This window comes from Gavialis gangeticus, unplaced genomic scaffold (assembly GCF_001723915.1).
Source record: "Gavialis gangeticus isolate Ggan-Ray unplaced genomic scaffold, GavGan_comp1, whole genome shotgun sequence".
NCBI classification, from domain to species: domain Eukaryota; kingdom Metazoa; phylum Chordata; order Crocodylia; family Gavialidae; genus Gavialis; species Gavialis gangeticus.
The window spans coordinates 73,195,214-73,210,292 of NW_017729034.1; the positions used below are offsets into that span (position 1 = coordinate 73,195,214).

Genomic DNA, 15,079 nt, shown 5'->3' on the forward strand with positions numbered 1-15,079 from the left:
AACTGCCTATATTTGTAATAAATGTTTGACACTTTGAACAAAACAGAAGATGAGTTCTCAGTATGACTAAAAAAGCTGTTTTAAATGCTTTTAAAGAGTAATATAAATGTAAACTAAAAATCTTCAAACAAAAAATGTGTGTTTCAGTTATTATCATAGAATCATAGATTATTAGGGTTGGAAGGTATCTCACAGGTCATCTAGTCCAACCCCCTGCTCAAAGCAGGACCATCCCTCAATTATATCATCCCAGCCAAAGCTTTATCTAGCTCAGGGGTGGGCAAAATGTGGCCTGCCAGGCCATTCTACCCGGCTTGCGGGGCCCCTAAAAAATTTAGAAAATTAGTATTTATCTGCCCTGGGCTGCCTGTCATGTGGCCCTCAATGGCTTGCCAGCTCTCTGCTCAAAATAATTGCCTGCCCTGATCTAGCTGCATCTTAAAAACATCTAAGGATGGAGATTCCATAACCTCTCTGGGTAGCCTGTTCCACTGCTTTCTCATGAGGATCTCATGAGAAAATGTTCCTAACATCTGACTTAAACTTCCCTTGCTGTAACCTGAGACCACTGCTCCTTGTTCTGTTATCTGCTACCACTGAGAATAGTCTAGTACCATCCTCTTTGTAACTACACCTCAAGTAGTTGAAGGCTGTTATTAAATCCCCTCTCATTCTTCTCTTCTCCAGATTAAATAAAACCAGTTCACTCAGCCTCACCTCATATTCCACAGCCATCTAACCATTTTCATTGTGCACCGCTGGACTCTCCAGGTTGTTCACATCCTTTCTGTAGTGGGAGGCAGGGGGGCATAAAACTGGATACAGTACTACAGATGTGGCCTCACCAGTGTCAAATAGAGGGGAATAATCATGTCCTCTTTATCTGTGGGTAATGAGCCTACTAATGCAGCCCAGTATGCAGTTAGCCTTCTTTGCAACAAGGGAACACTGTTGACTCTTATTTACCTTATGATCCACTGTAACCCCCAGGTCCTTTTCTGCAGAGTTGCTGCTCTATACCAGTGCATGGAATCATTCTGTTCTTAGAACATGATTTTGCACTTGTCTTTATTGAACTTTATGAGATTTCTTTTAACCCAATCCTCCAATTTATCTAGATCTCTCTGAATCCTAACTCTACACTGCAGCATATATACTATGCCTGCCAACTTGGTATTATCTGCAAATTTGCTGAGGGTGCACTCCAACCCTTCTTCAGGATTGTTGAGGAAAATACTGAACAAAACCAGCCCCAGGATCAACCCTTGGGGCACTCCACTTCACAATGGCTAAACATTGAGCTACTGATTTCTATTCTTTTGGCCCAGTGATCCAGGCAGCTTTTCACCCACCATTCATTCAACCCATACTTCCTCACCTCACTTACAAGAATACTGTGGAAGACAGTATCAAAAGCCTTACTGAAGTCAAGGTATATCACACCTACTGCTTTCCCTGTATCCACAGAACCAGACATCTCATCATACAAGGCAATCAGGTGGATCAGGCATGCCTTGCCCTTAGTGAATCCATGCTGATTGTTCATAATCACTTTCTCCTCCAAGTGTTTAGAAATGGATTCCTTGAGGACCTGCTCCGTGATATTTCTAGGGACTGAGGTGAGGCTAACTGATCTGTAGTTCCCTGGATCCTCTTCCACCCCTTTCTTAAAGATGGGCACTATATTTGCCCTTTTTCAATCATTCAGGACCTCTCCTGATTGCTATGGGTTTTCAAAGTTAACCGGCAGATGGCCCGTGACTCTGCAATCACATTGGCCAACTCCTTTGGGTGTATTATGTTTGGCCCCATGAACTCATACAAGTCCAGATATTCTAATCTGTCCCTAGCCTGTTCTTTCACCCCTGTTGGCTGCTCACCTCCTTCCCAAACTTTGCTGCCAGGTGCAGTAGTCTGGGAGCTGACCTTGACTGTGACAACTCAGGTGAAAGAGGCATTAAATACTTCAGCCTTTTATGCATTGTGTGTCACTAGGGTACCTCCCCCCATTTGTAAGGGACCCACACTTTCCTGGATTTTCCTCTTGTTGCTGACATACTTGTAGAAACCATTCTTGTTACCCTTAACATCCCTGGCTAGCTGCAACTCCACTTGTGCTTTGGCCTTCCTGATTCCATCCTTGTATGCCCAAGCAACACTCTTATACTCCACTGTAGTTGTTCAAGATTCTACTTCTTGTAAGCTTCCTGCTTGTGTTTCAGCATACTGAAGAGTTCCCTGCTAAGTCAAGCTGGTCTTCTGCCATACTTGTTAGTCTTCCAACCACTGGGATGGTTCATTCCTGTGCCATCAATAAGGTTTCTTTAAGGTACAATTAGCTGTCCTGGACTCCTTTCCCCTTCAGACTGGCCTCCCAGGGGATCATGCCCATCAGTTCCCTGACCAAGTTGAAGTCTGCTTTTCTGAACTCCAGGGTCCATACTCCACTGCTCTCTGTCCTGCCTTTCCTCAGGATCCTGAACTCAGATCATCTCATGGTTGCTGCTGCCCAAGTAGCCATCTACTACTACATTCTCCACCAATTTTCCCCTGTTTATGAGCAGCAAGTCAAGAAGAGCATGGCATCTAGTTGGCCTCTCCAACACTTGCACCAGGAAGTTGTCCCCAGCACTTCAAAACTTCCTGAATTGTCTGTGCACTGCTGTTTTGCCCTCCCAACAGATGTCAGGGTGACCAAAGTTCCCCATGAGAACCAGGGTCTGTGATCAGAAAACTTGTACTAGCTGTTTGAAGAAAGCCTCATTCACCCCATCCTCCTGGTCTATAGTAGACAGCCACCATGACATTACCTTGTTACTCTCCCCTCTGACCCTAAGCCATAGACTTTAAACAGCCTGTCTCCAGTTTCATACTGAAGACTCAGAACAATCATACATAAAAAGAGCAATTCCTCTTCCTCCTCCTCTTCCCTGCCTGTCCTTCTTGAACAGTTTATACCTGTATCCATGACAGTGCTCCAGTCATGCCAGCTATGGCACCAAGTCCCTGTTATTCCGATCATATCATAGTTTTGTGACTGTGCGAGGACTTCCAATTCTTCCTTCAAAGAGGGGCCAGGATTGAACTAGGGACCATTAGAGATTCAAACTAATGATCTCCCAGCTGAGCTACATTGGCCTGTGGTGAGCTTCACTGATACATGATGAATATGTCATGTGACTGGATAACAAGTTATATTTTGTGTTGGCAATATGCCAAGAAATAATAAAACAAAATCAAATGACAATAAATATTTTGATTAAAAGCAACATTTCAAATGTTTAAGAATGAAAAAAAATGGAGTGTCTAATTCAGGGGAATTCTAAGACAATTTTAGTTTTCCTTTTTATGCCGGCTGAAAACAGATGTCAACATGTCGAAAATTTTATGCCATTAACAATGAAAAGTTTTGGTCATTTCTACACCATGCAGTAACCTACAGTAACAAAACTAGTCAGCTTTTTGTAAACAGAACTGTGACTGTGTTTGCTGTCATTGTCCTGTCAGGAACAATATTATCTAACCATTTTGAGGAACAATCATAATCTATCACTGCATTACAACAAAGTGAAGAGCAGAACAGCGTACCATTTTGGCATCACATACCTTCCTTTATTTTAACTTCAGCTAGTAACTCTCTCTCTCTGCAAAAAACATCCTGTTCCTGCATAATCAGTCACTGTTCCTGCATAAATTATAGTCGCCTCCTATAACTAAAATTTCTCTTTGTGCTGAAAAACCTCAAGAAATGAATTGACAAACCTCATTTGTTAAACCTGACCTTCTTTAAGTGATGATGCAAAATACCCATAATGTTCACAGTAGCACAATACCGTCACAGAAAGTGTAAAACATTCAGGGAATAGAGCACACAGTCACTATAGGGCACAGTCCAAAAATTTGTTTTTGATACAGCAAATCTTGTATTTAGATGAAGCATGTTGAATAGGAGGACCTCCTTACACCCACCATATGCTCAGACACTGGGCAGACTCCAGAGAAACATCACCCCATTTCCGAAATATTATACCAGTCTGATACCCTGATGTGCAGGATTCCATTTAATTCTATGCTTTTTACTAACTCTGACAGCCTACCTCACAGCTGGTAACCCTGGTATCCATCTCTGCCCAGTGCTACTGATAGCATATAGAGAACTCAATACCAACATCAGGCGTATTGGCAAACCACCTATTGACTTTAAAGGACCCAGGAATTCACTTATTTTCCCTTTATTTCATGAAGGTTATTTTCATTTGTCCATTTCACAATGAACAAAGTGAGCAGATTTTCAAAATGGAAACAAGTAGGAAGGAGAGAGAAAGGGGACTACTCTTGAGGTAGTTACCAAGCATTAGGTTCCTAAGAAGAAAGATCTCATTTTGTTTCTTTATACCTTCCTACTCATTTCTGTTAACTGCGGGAGCAAGAGACAGAGAAAGTAGCATTATACACGCTCCTGTCTGCCACAGGCTGTGCCTATAATCTGATGGTGTGGCTGAACTGGCTGACAACTTGTGTGGGTTTTGAGTTGGAACTAACCTCAATCCACAAGCACTTGGTTTTGTACAGTTTGAGGACTCATGTCAGGTGGGTTATTTGGTAACATGCAACTGGCCTGGTGCTAGTCCTTGAGCAGCGCATGAATTGTCAGGCATCTATCAATCACAGCCAAACTACAGGAGCAGCCAGAGGATAGAGGGGAAGTTAAAAACTGTTGGAGAAAATGATTTTTGTAAAATTGACTGGACCTTAAAATGGGACATTCCCTGGAGAGGGTTTTATAGATACATATCAAGGACTTTATTCTACCTATTTTATTATAATTTTGTGTGCATGTGCACACTTATATTACAGAGCCCAACTACATGAAGGGGTGTTAAATATGTAAAATGTGAAAGATGTTTCTGTTAATTCCCCTTCTTTGTCCACTTGTGCCATAACTAATTTTAAGAACTGACACTCAGGCTGGGTTTTAGCCCCAAATAGCATGTTTATGCTTAGGATCTAGCTATTACTGCATTTCCCCAATATTAACACAATATTAATTCACTCCTGCATCCCAAAAAAAGAAGCAGAGTTAGGACAATTTCCTATAATCACCATTCAAACAGTACTGAATTTGGAGACTTGAAAATATAGTGACAGGTAATAAGTGCTGTTTTTAATAGCCCAATTTCACAGGTTAAGATGGCGCTGTCTCTGCAGTTGGTAACCTATAGTCAAGAACAAAAGAGAGATGTTTGTTTACAGGTTCCAATATTGTACAGTACATCTATTGTAAATATACAGAACTATGGAGGGAAAGATCTTTCTAGCACCACAAACTTGTCATCTGCTTTATAATTTTTGCTGTGTGTAATTCTTTGGAATTATTTTCAGATCTCATAACTCCCAACTTGCTTGTTCCCCCATCTTTTATTTATATACTTATATTTAATGGCTGAATTAATAAAGCAACCATTTAAATATGAAAATACATCTATCTTATTAACAAGGGCACTGGACAAGTTGATAAAGGACTCCTTGATTTACAAAAAAAAAATCAATCATCTTTGACATTTATTAAAAAGATAACACAGGGTTTAATTTTTATGAATATAAAATTAATTTAAAAGATATTTATTTGAGAAAACTCAAGAAAAAGGTGCCTTTTAAAATGGATCTTATTTATGAAATGCTGAATTCCACTGTATGCAGTACTGTACTGTATACCAACCTAGGGGAAATGCATTTAAAACCCAAGAAAAAAAGTATTTTCTGCCAGATAAACCAGCATACTGAATACACATGTATACACATCTATAGAGATTTGTAATGAAACATGTATTAGCCTCTTTGCAAACATTACTTTTCATTTAGATGCTGCATATATACAATTTGGAAGGTACCACTTAATAAGACTATTCAAAATATGTGTAATATTAAATTCTATATAAGTGTTTAACAAAAGAGAATAAAAATAGAAGGACAATAGGCAAGGAAAGAAAAAACACACTGATTTTGATCCTTAGTCGTCATGCTCTACAATGCAAATAAAATATAACCAACAGAAAAAAAATTGCAGAGCAATTCCTCTGCAATTTGAGATGAATTGTGAGCTTGCTTACTGGTGCCATATATGTGAGTTTCAGCTGTGGAGGCTCATATAATAGAAAGCAGTAACTGCTGGGTAAAGAGATGATAAAAGAATGCCCTCCACAGGGATTTCTTTCACCCTGACATTAAAGTCATTGTCTACTGTTATCAAAAACTGCAAGCATAGGAACACAAGTACGTCATTATTTCAATTCTGACAGTTTCCAGTAGATGTCCTCACAAGGCAATAGTGTCAGAGAGCCCAGAGATGTCACCGTAACATAAATTTGGGGTGGGGAAATAAATAGATTTTATCAAAGTAATAGGACACTCTGCAAATAAAAAGGAAATGAGAAAATGCAATACTTAATTTATCATTTGTAAATGTAGTCGTGAAAGATAATAAAGGGCAAACAAATGGCATCTCACTGGAGTTTGAATGGATATATGGGTCTAAAATGGGTATTTACAGTATTTCAGTTTTATTGTTGAACATTTTTCCCATTTGGCACTAAACAAAACAGAAGGATCTAAACGGTATGGGGTATCATTTAAAACATTTGAATCTGAAAGCCTGAACATCGTGTTTTAGATGGAGAAGAATAAGAACTTGCACAATATTTCCTTCCCCCAGGTAAAAGTATCACTGTAGCCTTAGCTTGGATACACAATTGATGTTATGTTGCCTAGCCTACTATTTAGCAGTAAGTACATACCAAGGTTGTCACCAAACATCTCTCTGAGCATGAATGGGTAATGCTGTGAAATCATTTAAAAATGGAACTGCTTGCAGCAATGATCCTCAGTCAGCTTAGTAACTGTGAGGTTTTAGTAGAACAGCAAACTATTGATTCTACTTGTTTCTCTAACAAAGCGGGCACCAAATCGTGGGCACAATGACATCTTCAAAATTAATACAATATTAAGTCATATTTAGCTAGAGATGTATTGCTTTAATTAGCATTGCTTTGGGAAACTCACAAAACAGAGGGTATTAACCCATGGCCCACATGACTGACAATCTGTAGCCCTTTCTCTCTATTATCTAGTTCATGGGATGTCAATCGGGGGTATGTGTACCCCTAGGGGTGCTTGGAAAGGTCACAGGGGGCATGCAGGTGGGCAGGGATGGAGCATGCCCCAGGGCACAGTGGTGGTGTCTCCCCTGGGGTGTTCCCACATTTCGGCTCTTACCCAGAGGAGGGAAGTGCTGGGCACCGCTGGCCGCACATAGCACACGGCAGCGCCTCCCCACCTTCCATGCCAACTCAGTCTCCTGATTGGCCACCAGGCCACTGCCCTTGACCAATAGCCACCAGGGAGGAGGCGCCCCTCTGTGGACAGACATGAGGTGGGGGGCTCACATGTGGCAGCTGCAGCTGCCACCCACCACCTCCTCCCAGGAGCAGGGCCAGGGGGGCGAGGGCAGCAATGCCTCTCCTCTCTGAGGGTCACACAGGAACTGCCTGGCCAGCTAGCCAGACATGGGGCAGGGGCGAGCTTGGACACAGCAGCTGCCACCACCCCACACCACTGCTAGGCACTGCTGTCCCATGGCCGGTTGCATGTGCAGCTCTGCAGGCTGCCACTTCCTTCCCCACCCCCCTAGCTGGATGGCTACTGCTGCCACCAGAAGGGGTATGTATACTAGTTAAAAAAAAAACGTTGAAAACCCCTGATCTAGCTCATGGGGATGCTCCCACTAGGTGACTTCATGCCCTCCCTTGGGAAGAGCACTCAGAACAGTGATCATTTCAAGTCCCCTGAGATAGTGCAGAGGAGGAGAGGGAGAGGGAGAGGACGAGGGCAAGGGCAGGACTGTCTGTGGCATAAGGGGAAGTAGCAGAGGTGCAGCTGGCCAGCTCTGTGTGTGGGGTGGTGGCAGCAGTACACAGTGCAGGAGCACTTGAGGTTCTCTACTGTGGGGGGAGATGTCACTACCTTTTTTGCCACCAACAAGTGTCATGCAACTCTTTAAAACCAACATTCAGTGGCAAAAAGGAGACAACATCTCTCCTCACATCAGCAAACCCCCGGCTGCTGCTCCTGCACTATGTGCTGCCACCACCCAGGACACTGTGTATCATCCTGCTGCTCTGCTCTTCTGTCAGAGACAGAGCCATTACAGGGAAGGTGTAGGCTGCAGTGACAAGAGTAACGGGAGAGTGAGGTCCTCCTCAAGCTCTATTCTGATGCCCCCCCTCCTTTAGGCAGCACCCAGGGCTTATACCCTCCTTGCCTTCCTATTGTTGCATTAATGGAAATAGGTCAGTGAGAGAAAGTGGAATTGTACAAGCTAGGAGCAGGGGAGCGATCTGGCACCTTTCAGTTCCAAAGGAGAGAGGAACAGAGCAGACTGATAGCCAGGCAGGAGAAAATGGGAACTATATAGTCCTGAAGGGGTGCAGTCCTTATGACATATGGAGGGTCATGGTCCTAGATCAGCCTCCAGTGGAGAACAAATTGCAAACTACTGTCATAAAATAACTGTGCAGATGAAAAGTTCTTTGAACTTAGTTGCCCCTAAGAAAACAGAAAGCACTCTCACACATGAGTTTAATGCCATAAGAAGAGACGTACATAATTTCTCTAGAATTTTAGCCAAATTTTAGTCCTTATGACAAGGAAGCCTGATAAGTACTGGTAATGAAAGCCAAATAACATTAGAGAAGGTGCTGTAATGCTTCACTTCTTAACACAGCTTAACCAAACTCAAATCTTGAGCTGTAACTTCCCTTCTGTTTTTAAACTCTAAGGGAACACAAACAATGGCAAAGTGTGTAATGGTTTTGTAACAAGCACTAAACCGTGAACTAGACTGAGAACACAGATTTTGGAACATTTCCAAAACAGGAGACTAGACTGTGATACACCATTAAAAGCTGCAATTTTCAAAGTTGCCTGTGGCAGTTGGTTGCCCTAATTATTGAAAGTCAACATGACTTGAACATATAATGTCCTTAGGCTATCTTGAGAAAAAAAAAATCAGCGTTAAAGTAACTTCCCTCCTCCAAACTGAAGCTATGATTGTTGGTTTAGTTGATGCTCAGGGCTCCATCTACCAAGTTTTTTCAATAGGTCCACACTGTACCTGAGCACCTAGCTATACATAGGAATCCAGCATATAGAAGGGACACTGAAGAAACCAGAATAAATAAGGCTCTTTGAAGTGGACATGCTTGAAAGACAGAGCAGTTAAAGGAGGGCTTTGGAGCCACCCTGTAAGGCTGAACAGGAAAAGGAACTGAGAGCCTTGTGAGAAAGTTTACAAATATTTTAATGGCTCATCCTCAGTGAGGATAGTGGGAAGGCAATAACTTTCTGTGGAGTCAAGGAACCAGTTGATGGTTTTAGAAGGCAACTCTTGATGTCTTACATATATGTATATATGTACACCTAGATGAAATATAACCATTTAGAAAAAAATAGTTACAACAATTTCACCAAAGAAAGAAGACCCTTGACATTTAAAATAGCCTAGATAACAGTTTTACAAAAGGCTTATTTTTCTTAAAGAATTACAGTTTTTAACCTGATATCAGTAAACAACTATGTCACTGATGCAACTGAGTCATGCTTGAACTGTTAACGAATCGTTTTACATAATAGCAATTCGCAATGAAATAATATCTTGAGTTTCCTGGAAAATGCTGCTTATTTTGTTCTGAGAAAATAAAAATCCAAAATCTGAAAAGCATGTTAAATACAGTAAATTACAGTTTGGTTTTCTTAGCTTAGGCACACGGCTCTCTCTCTTCAATTATTCATGAGGGGAAGACCTTCTTTAAACCATAAAATTTAAGTTCTCCTAAACTCAAATTACAGTACAGCAGAGTTTTGTAGTATAAATCTTTCTGTTTTAAATAATGGATGAACAAGTATGACCAATTGGCAGCTACTGTACATTACTTTTCATTTTGTGTCACCTCACAGATATTTCTTTTTTTCCTCCCCCAAGCCTATTATCCTGCACTTAACTGGATAAGAGAGCAGGATTATAGGCGCAAGGTAGATTTTAGCAACGTTGTTTCTGAACACAGATTTACTGTAGAAATACTGTGTCACACATATACAGCTAATGGAAAACCATGCATAATATTAAAATAAAACAAATCATAAACAGATTCTGTAGCTCCTGTATCATTATGCAAATGCATCCAAATGTAAACAACCTCTTTGCAGACTGTCATCCAAACATATTTTCCCCCCCTAGGAAACTGTGTAAGGATAACTGTACACGTATCCAAAGAAATAGAGTTGTCCTTTTATTGGATGTCCACAGGTAATCTTATCACATTAGGGAATGGAAAAATCCGTGGTATGGCACAACACAATACCTTATTCTAAACACTTAAAACAGAAGGTTAAATGATATGTAACATGTTAAAATCAGTAGCCCTCCATATTCCAGGCACCACTGATTAATTTATAATAAAGTTTAATCAACTGAAAAAATAATATTGTCCATTAGTTTTGTTCATTGCACTGTCTTTAAATGAAACAGCACTCGAACCTCACAAATAAAAAAGCAGCACTTTCTTTTAATACCAACACCACTGTAACACATACTGTAGCGTGGCATGCAAATCCACATCTGCAGTCTTTTTTTGTATTAACAAATGGAATGGTAATTTTCTATTTCAAATATTAATAGCATAACATGTAAGTGCAGAACATTCTGGTCACAGGAGTGGTAAGCCTTAACAAGTGTGTATTACAAGAGCATAAAACACAGAGCATGATACTTACATCCAATCTTCCTCTTTTATACTGTAACAAAGACTGTCATACAGGCAGAATTCCAAGTTGCAGGACCCCAATTTCCAGTAAGTAGGATTACTGACCATTTCTGTTTTTTATTTAAAAATAAAAGCAGTTGCCATCAAAACATACTCATTAACAACCTGGTCAAAATAAAACCCAAAAACCATAGCTCCATTGAAAAAATAACTTGTCCATTTAGTAGACTCCATTACATGGAAAAGTTTGCATTACTATAGGCATGTTAAAAAGTCTTACAGTGGTAGTAAAGTCTTTCATCTTGAGCAAACATTTGAACATTGCACCATTTTGTGGTGTCTGTAGTCAGTAAAAGTTGGTCAAACTGAGCTAAGCTTCACAAGACCACGTACTGAGTCTTCATGCAATGAGTCTTGGCTGGCTAGGCTCAGGACATGCATGGTATGGCTGTGTGTAATAGGGCTTCCTGTTGGCAACATACCAGGAGGTGATGGTGCTTCCTCAGGAGTAAGGAACTGATGACCTTCGTGCTCCTCCTTTAACGGTAGCATGTCTGTCAAACCTGTTTCTGAGGTGAGATTTGGCATGGAGGATGGTGGTGTCGGCTGCCCTAGGGTCAGTGTGGCACAAGGAGCACTGATAGTGGTCTTCCCTGGTAAAGGTAGTTCTTCGCTAGTTATGCTGGGCTCACTCTGTAGTAATGGTGTGGCAGCAGCCTGCAAAACGAATTTAGTGCTCTGAATGCACTGATCTTGGTCACACTGTAGAATGGAAGAGTCAAAACCATACATGGGACAAACGGAAAGAGGGAGGATGTGGACAAAAGATATGGAAGAGAATGGGATGTGAGGAGAAAGAAGAATTCATTAGTATCATTCCAGGGTTAGCCAATGGAAAAAATATTCCATGCTGACAAAAAAAAAAAGCATGCACAATTAAGTCAGCTAATTCTTGGGATAAATGCCAGAGTAAATTCTTACAATTATTTATCTACAGTATGCAAGGGTCAAGTACCCTTGGTTACTTCTGAGTAGTACTTTGTAAGCAAGTTTGACCTAGATGTTTGATTTTATTTATTTTTTTCTTGAAAAAAAATCTTTGAACTTGTGACTGATTGATTTCCTGGGTGGTTCACTGCACAGAGAAAAAAGTGGCAACTGAAAATTTCACTAACACTAAAGAGTATTTAAAACAGGATGATGGACAACTTTTAAAGCTGCTCTTTTTTGTCCATAGGACGTATAAAGTCAAAGAAATCTGGAAAAGGCCTGAAGCCACAACGCAAATGCCTCTGTGGCTAGGGACAGTAGTTACACTAAGTGATCTGGTTTAAGCAATCAGAACCTGGTTTAAACCTGTAACAGAACAGAAGCTCAGTGCACGTAAACCAGTTTCAAAATGGCTGAAACTGGTTCAAGATAAACCTGGCTGAATGCAGCATTAGACTTAACTGATTTGGGTCAAACCAGTTTATGAAACTTTTGTACCAGACTCCATCCTGTTTCAAGTTCAAAGTCTCTCAGTATCCCAGCATGCTTTTCAGCCCTGGGCTGTGCTGCACTGTCTGCTCCAGAGAGCACGGCTGACCCCGCCCCTCTGCTCCCTAGCTGTAACAGCAAGGGCTAACCTGCAAAGACCGAATCGATTCAGCCTCAGGCTTTCTGACTGTCCGTACTTAGCCTGTGAGTTCAAGAACATGGGACTCTCATCACATTCTTTTTTTAATTTTATTTTTAAGTCTTTATGAAACTTGTGAACTGTTATGCTGTAGAAGCTTGCTTAGGCTAAATATCCCTTTGAACATATATATCCCTACTTCCGTATAAACAGGGCTGGCAATTAGTCTCCTTTCCCAAGATCTTGTTTTCTGGGATGTTTCTAAAATGTTCTTCAGGCAAAGGCATGATCATGTGGACTAGGACTTGAGAGAAAAGTTCACTCGCATGGTTTTTTATGCTGCTCTTTGTTTGTTTAATTTTGACAGCATGGAGGACCAACACGTAGCTATACTAATTTATGGCAAGCATCCCAGATTTTTATAACAGAATGGGCCAAATTCATTTGGATAGTATTTTAATTAAGCCAGAAGTTACATCAGGGATAAGTCTTATATACTATCCATTGCAAGAACAGCATAGTCAAAATTATCATTCACTACCTAAGGTGACAAAAGTTATAGCCTGAAATGCTGAAATACATCCAGCTACCTAAAACTGAAATGAGCTCCATGTAACACAGTAAAATAGCTGTTTCCAAATAGTAACCACTTGCAATTGATTGCAGATATGTTTTAATTCTAGACTTGGCACTTATGCTTCATCTGTAGGGCTATGTCCAAAATCAGATCCTTTAACACTGGCTAGTGCGCCTGACTTGCTACAAGCAAGGCTTCCAGGACACCAGATATTTATTTATAGATATCTGGTTCCTGTCTGTCTTTTTTCAATATTGTTTGATTCCTCTGACATACAGTATATTGCTGTTATTCCCTTCTGTTGTATATAATGCAAGTGTTACAATGTGTTCTATCATCAATCCAAAAGTTGAAAGCAGAAAGATAAATCTATAGTTATGGCAGTGTGACAGATATCTGTTTATGCAATGTAGGCATTTCATGAATTCAGTTTTACTTATAATGTAAAATTATTTTTAAAACAGTTTGATTGGCCTTTAATTGCCATTAATAACTGAATTATTCTAAAACAAAAGATAACAGTGCAGGAGAAACTAATCCAATAAACGATTACATTCTCTCACATACAACAAGCATCTTTCCCCTGAAAATCAACCCCCAGCCCAAAATTGGGGTGTATGAATTGAGCTGGGAAGCTGATTTTCTGTCTAGTGTTGTGAACACTCTGATTTGTTTCTTGCTCCACAGTACAGTGACTGTGGTATTACAGTTCAGGCAGTTGAGGGAGTCAACTAATGGCTCATTGGTCTTCACTTTACAGGTGTTAATGACCATCCATCTGTCTTATGGTCTTGAGATTCCACCAATCAAGCCAACTTTCTAAGGACAATATTGTCGTCTTCTAGCTGCTCTTGGTCTCTCTATTTCCACAGCCTCTTTAGTTCAAGAGTCTTTAGCTCTTAAGCACAGATTCTTCAGTTATTTTCAAAATCATACATCTACTTACGGAGACCAGTCTTCAGTAGCAGCTACAGATTTAGCTTTAGTTATGCAGGAAACAGACAGCGAGTCAGCTGAAGATTAGGATGTCTATTCTATACAACCATAATGTTGGGGGGGAAAAAAAATTTCATTTTGCCTTTCAAAAACAAGGTGCACATTATATTTGGGTTGTGTTGTGCGCAAGAAAATACAGTAAATCCCCTTGCCCATGCCCCAGGTAAAAAGTAAAACAAAAATTTAAATCCTTTCCATTACTTCTCATTCCTACACTTGTATAAAGTTTGGGATTTCAGCTAGCTTCAGAAATGAATGTGCTAAATCACTATATTTACTTGAATAGAAGACAGGTGCCTCCCATTTCCAATAAGCATGGGGGTAAAGGCCCCCCATCTTACATTCACATGTAAGGAAACCTCATTAAATATGCTGTCTATCATTAAACTGCTGCCAACAGCAGCATGTGCTCAGTAATGGAAAACAATTGCAAAATTAATTAAATGCATCCAACACTGAGCATGACTGTAAAAGACATGGCCCATATTAAGCACACATGCTGATAGGAGCCTTTTTTTTTTTTTGGTAACATTTTATTAGAAAACAGGCAATATCAAACAGATTTATAGGAACCTACCAAAGAATAAGTTATTATAGTCTATCTGAATAAGTATATGGTAACGCCCACTAAGCACAGCCCCACCTCAGTGGCAACCTTTTTCAAGCCATAGTGAGCCACTACACTGCATGCATTTCAACTTCCTCTTTCAAAGCTGAGCTGGGCCTTTCTTCCCCCTTTTCAATGATTCATTTCTTCACCCACCTTAAATGTCTGGCAAACATCACCAAATGGGGTCCTAAACAGTCCACCCAGAATCCCCTGGTCACATCCTCTCTCAGCCTGTCACATGCGATTAGTGTGGCCCCACCCTCTATGAGGTGAAGCTGGACGAGGTTGCCCTGTGCCTCATCTGCATGTAATTTTTTGGAGGATCCCAGGATTTGTGACAAGAACACCTGGTTCTAGTCAGGACTTGGGGGCACATGGATCCTTTTGGGGGGAAGTGAGGGTATCTGGAGTACACACACACACACACACACACACACACACACACACACACACACACACAC

The 15,079-nt window shown here is 40.6% G+C and overlaps 1 protein-coding gene across 5 annotated transcripts in view; it reads right to left on the minus strand.

Annotated features, from left to right (window-relative positions):
- Positions 1–9,337: 9,337 nt before the first annotated feature.
- The window catches only part of ZDHHC14 (zinc finger DHHC-type containing 14), a 223,464-nt gene continuing 217,722 nt past the window's right edge, over positions 9,338–15,079 (minus strand). For 3 of the 5 annotated variants that reach the window (XM_019527178.1, XM_019527181.1, XM_019527177.1), the window contains one exon: positions 9,338–11,579. In XM_019527178.1, the coding sequence (XP_019382723.1) occupies positions 11,178–11,579 (402 nt within the window). In that variant the 3' untranslated portion in view covers positions 9,338–11,177. The remainder of the gene's footprint in view (positions 11,580–15,079) is intronic. The other 2 variants (XM_019527180.1, XM_019527179.1) reach the window with 1 other exon arrangement.